This window comes from Acanthisitta chloris, unplaced genomic scaffold, assembly GCF_000695815.1.
Source record: "Acanthisitta chloris isolate BGI_N310 unplaced genomic scaffold, ASM69581v1 scaffold38693, whole genome shotgun sequence".
Lineage (NCBI taxonomy): Eukaryota > Metazoa > Chordata > Aves > Passeriformes > Acanthisittidae > Acanthisitta > Acanthisitta chloris.
Genome location: NW_008666069.1, coordinates 1479 through 9402, shown reverse-complemented (window position 1 = coordinate 9402; position 7924 = coordinate 1479). Strand labels below are relative to the sequence as shown.

Sequence of the window (7924 nt, the reverse complement as noted above, 5' to 3'; positions counted from 1 at the left end):
CCCCTCCCCACATCCCACCTCTGAGAGGTGGGGCTGCTGATTTTCCCATGGAAAACACTTTTCTCCAGAACCGGGAGCTGTATGCCAGGATGGGATAGGAAGGGATGAGATTCTGCACAAGCAGCCCCATAGTGTAGAAAAAAAACACCTGTCTGCCCTATGCCTGGTTGGCCAGACTGGGCCAGAAGTAAGACAAGAGTCACCCTGTGTCCCCATCCAGCCCTGCAGCCCCTGCACAGCACTGCCACTGTCCCCGTGGGCCACTGCTCACCTCCTGGCCAGTGACGAGCAGCACACTGTGCTCCTTGCCATGCTGCAGCTGCCTGTAGACGTGGTCAAACACCAGCAGCTCACTCCAGCAGTTCTGCAGCAGCTTCATCTGGTCACTCACCTGAAAGAGAGCGGGAGCAGCACAGCTGACACCTGCACACTGCACTCACACAGCACCCACCCCGTGCCTGACAGGCAGACCATGGGAGGGAGATCCCCCCGGCCCACGCACAGCACACCCGTGAGCACTGGCACATTTGCACATATGCTGGTGTGTACCTGCAGGCACAGGCCCAAAGAAACACCTGGGGCTGTCCTTGTGAGGAGCTCAAGATGAAAGTGTCCCCAGTGATCTCACACGGTACTGCCTTTGGCAGAACTCAGAGCCCTGCCAGGTCCCTGTGCCCAGAGCTGTGGCAGGACACAGGACATGTTCAGCTGCCTTCCAACTGCCCCACCAAGAACCACCACGGGTCATCAGCCTCATCCCCTCGGCATTGCTCTCTACAGGACCCCAACTCCTCCTCACAAAAACCAAACTCCTGCCCTGCCTGGACCCTGCAGGGCTGGCGTAAGGGAAGGGCTGGGCTCGCGGTACTACCTCCCTGTGGAGCAAACCCAGAGCTCTGCAGGGCCATTGTGTTTCCTCTTTAATAGAGGGAAGACAGATGCAGCATCACAGGGCTGGATAATGCCCTCGTTTTGCTGAAGAGGCTGCAATAAACCCGCACGGGGAGATTGCAAAGGGAATAGAAGCCAGATGAGAAAGAGCTTTATGGTCTCAGAGCCAGCACTCCCCGTGAGCCACGGGGATTTGTCTCTCAAGTGTGGTGGGTGGTCAGAGCCGTGTGGGGAGGGAGATGAGGTGGGAAGGCAGCGACAGCAGCTGGGGCAGCGGCACTGACTGCTGCCAGTGCAAGAATGTGCCACGGGCACCACGGCACTGCCAGGGCCATGCCCAGTGCCTCAGCACCCAAACCAGGGGGACAGCCCAGCAGTGCAGACCATGAGGCTCCTGTTCTGCTGTTGAATAAAGAACTGGGGACATGCTCATTCTGCACTAAAATCAAATGGACATTTTCAACATCTGGGATGCCCCTGCCCCAGGGCCAGCGGCCGTGGGCAGCCCTGGCAGGGACTGGAGTCCCCACACAGCAGCACTCTGCCAGCCCAGCTGCACACTACAGCCAGAGCCGAGCGCCCCCGCTCCGTCTGACTGGGGCCTTGTTTTGGAAGCTCCTTCCTGTGCCTCATTCCTAAGTGGGATGAGCTCCAGGAGGGAAAAGACAGAAGGTTTTGCCTTGAAAGCAGTTGTAAAAAATTTAGCTTTTCCAGAAGAAAGCACTTCAACAGCTTTGAAATCTTCTCTTATTCCTTCAAAATTTGCCAATTGGCTTCTCCCAGACCCCTGGTGGGGTTCAGGTCCCTCCCTGCAGCCCCTCAAGCAGCACCTTTCACCCTGTGTGGCTGCTCTGGGGGGTTCCTGGGAGCGCTGCAGTGCACCAGAGCCACACGGTGTGGGGGGAGTGGGATGGGGTGGGATGGGGGTCCATGGGGGTCCCCATGCCCTGGCTGGGGGGCAGCAGCTCTGCTGCAGGGGGCTCTGGCTGGGGGTCACCTGCTGCCCCCCACTCTGCCCTAGCCTCTGGAGCAGGGAGCTGCTAATGGAGGGGCACTCAGAGGCAATCAATCCTCCAGCGAGGCGGCGGCACACGCTCGCCGTTCAAAGTTAAGCAAAGGATCTTCCTCTTTTAATGTCAAGGCTTTTCCATGGAGTGCTTTATCAAGAGCCTGATGCAAGCTGTCTTTAAGAGGCAATTTTTATCTCTCTTTTTTAAAGCAAGCATTTAACCCATTCACAAAATGCGCAGCAAAACCCTCCCCACGCTGAGAGCACTCCCTTGACAGGTTGCAACCCACAGAGCACACAATTCCCTGTGGGAAAGGGTCTGGGATGGCACTGGGACGAGGCAGGGGTGGTGCTGCCCAGGCACCAGGGTGTAGTCATAAACCTCCTGCAACCCTCCCTGTAGGTTCATAGGTGTGAGATTTGGAAACCCTTGGGAGTGTTGGGGCTCCCCAAAATGTGCCCAAGCCACCCCAGTGCCTCAGCATCCCTAAGTCAAACCCCTGTGGGGATGGCACAGCCACACTGCCCACACTGCCCTTGGCTGTCTCTGTGGCCTCAGGAAGCAGAGTGACCCCCCAGCTGACCTGCTTTGACAGGAAACCTGAGTGGGTCCCAGGACACCCAGCCACAGGCACGAGGAGAGCTCAGGTGCCCCCGACCTGCCTCTGCCCCATGGATGCTCTCTGGGCCTCCTCCCAGACCTCTGGTGCAGGATTTGCCCCTCAGTTCTCACACAGGTGCATGTCAGCACCCTGAGATGCAGCCCTGGCAATTACTGGGTGCGAGCAGGACCCATCACCTTGGCTACCAAGACGTGCGAAAGTGGATTAACGTCCGCCAGTCGCCTCAATCGAAACCCCACACAAGTCCAAGGTGTTAATGGTCAATGCAAGTCCCCATCCCCCTGCCCAGATATCACCACGATGGGCATCTTAAAGCAAAAAAACCCTCCAGACCGGTACAAACAGACCAGAATCTCATCTCCCTGCTGGCTTCCATGCTGCCCAGGCTGCAGGGCCATGCTGGCCAGGACACCACAGGCAGGGGAAGCGTCACATTTCCCCCAGTGCATGGGATGCTAAACATTGCTGCAGCATCCACGACCAGAAGGAGATTTTAAATCTGCCAAAAACGCTCTGGCTGTTGGCCAGGAGATGGGGTCAAGATGACCCACACATGCTAAAGGCAGAGAAGCAATTGACTGCAAGAAGGCTTTGCCGTGGCTCTGAGATCTCTGACAAGGAGCAAGGCAGAGCAGCCCAGCAGACAGACTCAGCGACCGCAGGGACCCCTCGGCCCGTGGGAACTGTGCTGCCCTCAGCCTCCCACCCATCCCTGGTGCTCACCCGTGGATGGAAGGGTAGTTTGCCCCAGCCCCATGGCACAAAGGGGCTGAGGAGAGGGTCAGCATCATCCCACTGACCCACGGCTGCGCCGTGCCCCTCCACCGGCATGGACACACCACACACCCAGCCCTGCCTGGCCTTCAGGCTGAAACTGTGGCAATTTGTTTAGCATTCCTGGCTGCTCATCCCAATCTAAAGGTCACTACAACCCTGTGTGCACAGTATTGATATGTAGGTATGGCAGTGACACCTATATAAACCAGGCTGTGCAAGATGTGTGTATAAACCACACCGAAGCCAGATGCAATGTGAGTGTGCAAACACGTGTGTGTGCGCACATCTCTCTGCCTGTCTCTCTCCATATATATATAAAAAAATTACATCTGAAAGGACAAAGTTGCCTGAGACTCACGACCCAACAAAATATATTTCACCCCCTGCCCATATTTTTCTTCCTGAAGAGATGCTGCAAATCTTCCCTCAGTCCTGACACATCTCATCTAGACTCAGTTAAAGTTCGTATTTATGGGCGTCAGCGCTGACCTCTTCCCCCTCCGCCCTCGCAGCCTCACTGCCTGGCCGGGCCCCGATAAACAGGCAGGCCCCAAATCCCCTCTGCCGCGTGCTGTTATTAGTCTTGCCTCCGAAGGCCAGCGCAGTCCGTAATTCTCCTCCTGGTGACACGGGATGAACGCCGCGACATCAGTCTCCCGGCGGATTGGCATGGGGACCCTCGTTTGTCAGTGGCAGACTGACAGAATTACTGGCCCTTAAATGAAACGATATATCTGGGAAGTTAAATCTGTTTTCAATCTGACTGCCCCGCGCCTGCGGGTGGACGTGGCGTGCGAGCCGATGTCAAGGGGCCGTTAGCCCACAGCCCTCCCTCCTTCCCCGGTGCAGCGGCGGAGCCTGGGGACTCTCCCCAATGCCCCCCAGCACAGCCACTCTGCCAGGAGGAGATGGCACTGCACCCAGTCTGCCCCTCACCAGACTGCTAGGGTGGGAGTGGGAATGGGAACACAACTGGCTCGCTCCAGGGGAACCTGCTCCCACTCTCCCTGGGCAGGGACCAAAGGCTTGTCCTGACCAGGCGTACACCAGCAAATCTCCATGTCCCTGAGGGTTTGTTCCACCTCTCCAGGCTCTCTGTGGAGAAGGCAGCTGTCTGCAAACAGCCCTGCAGAAGGAGTACATGGGTGCTGCGAGGGTTCAGGCAGGGTATGGGGTCATCTGCCTGTACTTCTCACCTGCCTGCACCCCCTACCCATACAGCATCAGCCCAGCGTGATGCCCTGGAGCAATGTCCCAGCACAGTGCCCTTCCAGCCTGGCTCCCACACTGGGTTTGGGGACCCTTGCCTTCAGCAGGCCTTCCCAGGGGATGCTGCTGTCACCCCTGCTCCGAGGTGCCCCGAGCACCCAGTGGGGACTGGCTGCACAACAGCCATCGATCTCGGAGATTGTGATGTTCCTCTGTGCTGGGCTTTAGGGCAGAGCCATAAACTCTGCGCTAGTAGGAGTTCATTTACCGCCCCAGCAGCGGGTTTGGGGACCCTTGCCTTCAGCAGGCCTTCCCAGGGGATGCTGCTGTCACCCCTGCTCCGAGGTGCCCCGAGCACCCAGTGGGGACTGGCTGCACAACAGCCATCGATCTCGGAGATTGTGATGTTCCTCTGTGCTGGGCTTTAGGGCAGAGCCATAAACTCTGCGCTAGTAGGAGTTCATTTACCGCCCCAGCAGCTGTTTGCTTTTATGTGCAGGAGCAGGTTTTTTGCAGGAATGGGGACTTAGGAGCTCAGACCTACTCCCGCTTCCCACCAGCTTCCCTCACATGCTCAAGGGTGTCCCCAGGATGGCAGTGATGGATGGAGATCCCAGCTGAGCTCCCATCCCTAAGCACTAAACCCCTGGGCAAGGCAGGGGACATGCCCTGCTCCCAGCAGGATGCCTGTGGCAGTGCCCAGATGTGGCCTCTGGCACTGCTGTCCCCCTCAGAGCCCCATGGCAGGAGGAGCACCCAGTGACACAGATTCACAGAGAAACAGCCTATTTTGGTGGTGCAATCAGGCTGACAATGGAGTTACAAGGCTACACAGCAATGCAGATGGGAGCTGGATTTACACTGTTTACAATATCTCCTGCAAAACAACAACCACCCTGTTCCCAAAATCCAGGCTGGACACTGATATGATTGAAATGAGCCCAACCCACCCCCACAATGCCATTTCCTGACACTGTTCTGGCAGCCAGGGGCTATTTTGTGCTGCAAGGCTCAGCCATGCCCAGCCCCATGGCACTCTGCAGGGTGGGCATGGGGACATCCTGGCCCTGTCCCATGGCACAGTCTCCATGGAAGGAGGTAATTTTGGTCAGACCCAGGTAGGACTGCCTTATGCTACAAGCATGGGAAGGCACCCGGGTCTCCCAGCTGCCCTGGGAAGTAGCTCTCTGAGTTTTGGCCACACTGCAAACTTTTCTCTCCTATTTTTGCACAAGTTTGGGATCTTAGGTCAGCCCAGAACATGAATGGAAAATGCCTGAAAGCTTGGCAAAGTGTGCAGGACAGCAGAGGCTCTCCCAGCCCTAGTAACGCACCTCTGGCCCCAGTAAGTGTAAGGGCATTTGCTAGAGCAGATGTCCTATGGGAACAGAGCTCAGCTCCAGGTGCCCCAGCCAGGCACACTCGCAGTCAGCTGGCAGCAGACACGGCTCTGGAGAGGGCTCAGTGGTGCCCCCCACTCCAGCCAGCCCTGCCCTGGCTGCCTGGCGCTAATAGGACCCACCTGACCACATCGATTTTCCTCCTAAAGGCAGAGGAGAGAATTGTCTGAACTATAATTCCTCAATGTTACATTTTTCAATTATATCTTGGACTTGACACCACAGTCACTCTGCCAGCGATTGCCTCCACACCTGCCTCTGCTGTGATGAATCTGAAATCATTAGCCCCACGCGACAGTGAGATCTCTCCGGCGTCGCAGCCGGGACCTGGTGCCTCCAGTCCTGCTGCACAGGGAGCTAGGAGTGGGGTAGGGATGTGCCAGCAGATCTGCAGTGATGGCCCCAGGTTTTTGCCCATGTCCTCACGGCATCTCCGCCTTGATCCTGCCCTCAGCAGCATCGGATGTGCCAGCAGATCTGCAGTGATGGCCCCAGGGTTTTGCCCATGTCCTCACGGCATCTCAGCCTCGATCCTGCCCTCAGCAGCATCCCATCCTCACGGCATCTCAGCCTCGAACCTGCCTGCCTCCCACTGCCCACCCGGAGCAACATCCCTCCCCCCGCCAGGCTCCTACCTCCAGCTCCTTGAAGAAGATGCAGCTCCGTGCCCACTCCACGATGGAGAAGAGGGTCTGGTCAGCCATCTTACACATGAGGCCGAAGGTGCTGAGCTTCTCGTGCCTCCCTTTGCCCTGCTCTTGCTGCAGGCAGGCCAGGATTCGTGCCTTCACCTGCGCCTCGTCAGGCTCCAGCTGCAGCAGCTTCAGGATGACCTCGGGGATGTCGGGAGGAGAGCTGCTGCAGTAGGTCTCTGGGTACACGTAGGTGGGCACAGACTCGTGCACGTTTGTGTAGTGGTCAGGGTACTCGGACTTGATGGTGCGGTTGGGGAAGGAGGGGTAATGGTACCCGGGGAGTGGTGCGTGGCCGGGCACAGTCACTGCCAGGGAGGGTGTCCCGTAGGGGCTGCGCTCGTAGTCGGCAGGGGTCAGGGCAGCAGGGTTGGGCGGCAGTGTCTTGGACATGGCGTGGATGCTGTGGATGGTGGAGGACAGGCTGTAGTCACTCTGCACCGGGGACACGATCTGAGGCACTGTCTCCAGCTTGAAGCCGTTGGCACGGATCAGAGCTTTCTTCTGCTGCTTTAAGGCACGGTCCCGCTTGTACATGGGGCCAAACTTGTTCCTCCCTCCGCGCATCCGGTCTGCACGGACAGCTGCGGACACAAAGGGCAGACCTGCAGTGAACCCGCACGGAGAGTGACCAGGGCTCCCACCCAGCACAGAGAAAACGGGGGGAATTTGACTTGGTGGCCAAAACAGTCTGAGGGGCAGCGGGGAGAACTTTCCAGAAAGTTGATGGCAGGCTGTGCCACTCCCAGCCCAGCTATCTCCCCTCAGAGCCTCTGGGAATTGTAGGAAAGGAAGAGACACTTAACTACAAAATGAGCTGGGGGATAAAGCAGCTTGTCTCCCCCATGGATTGAGGGGACAGCCCTTGAAGCCCGAGCAGACCAGGGGTTTTGACACCCACTTTCATTTTAATAACCCCTGGGATTTCCTTGGGCTGGAACCCCACAAAGCCTGGCACCCCGCAGCCCTCTCAGGACCCTGGTTTCCTGCACCAGGCTGCACATGCTGCTTTTCTGTAAATCCCTGCCCCTTTCTCGGGCACAGAGCCGACAGGTCCCGGTGGGTGTGCTTCACCCGTGGCAGAGTCTCTCTGCCGGCACATCGCAATCTCCCAGCAGCGGCAAAATAGGTGTTCCCACCGAACCCCCAAAGAAACCCAGGAATGTGTCAGCATACAAGGGAGCAGGTGCTTCCCTGCAGCAGAAGCCTGTCCCTGTGCTCCGGGGGCTGCTGCCCTCGCAATCCCCTTGGAAGAGCCTCGGATCGCCGGGAGCTGGGACAGAGGGACGGACGGAGGAGTGCGCCAGCAGACCGCAGGCTGAG

General features: G+C 57.9%; 1 protein-coding gene across 1 annotated transcript in view; it reads right to left on the bottom strand.

The window, feature by feature from the left end:
* Positions 1–7206, bottom strand: part of LOC103799632 (steroidogenic factor 1-like) — a gene marked incomplete at both ends in the record, with an annotated part of 7548 nt that extends 342 nt beyond the window's left edge. Inside the window, 2 exons of the mRNA XM_009071969.1 lie at positions 272–391; positions 6545–7206. Coding sequence (XP_009070217.1) covers positions 272–391; positions 6545–7206 — 782 coding nt within the window. The remainder of the gene's footprint in view (positions 1–271; positions 392–6544) is intronic.
* Positions 7207–7924: the final 718 nt, after the last annotated feature.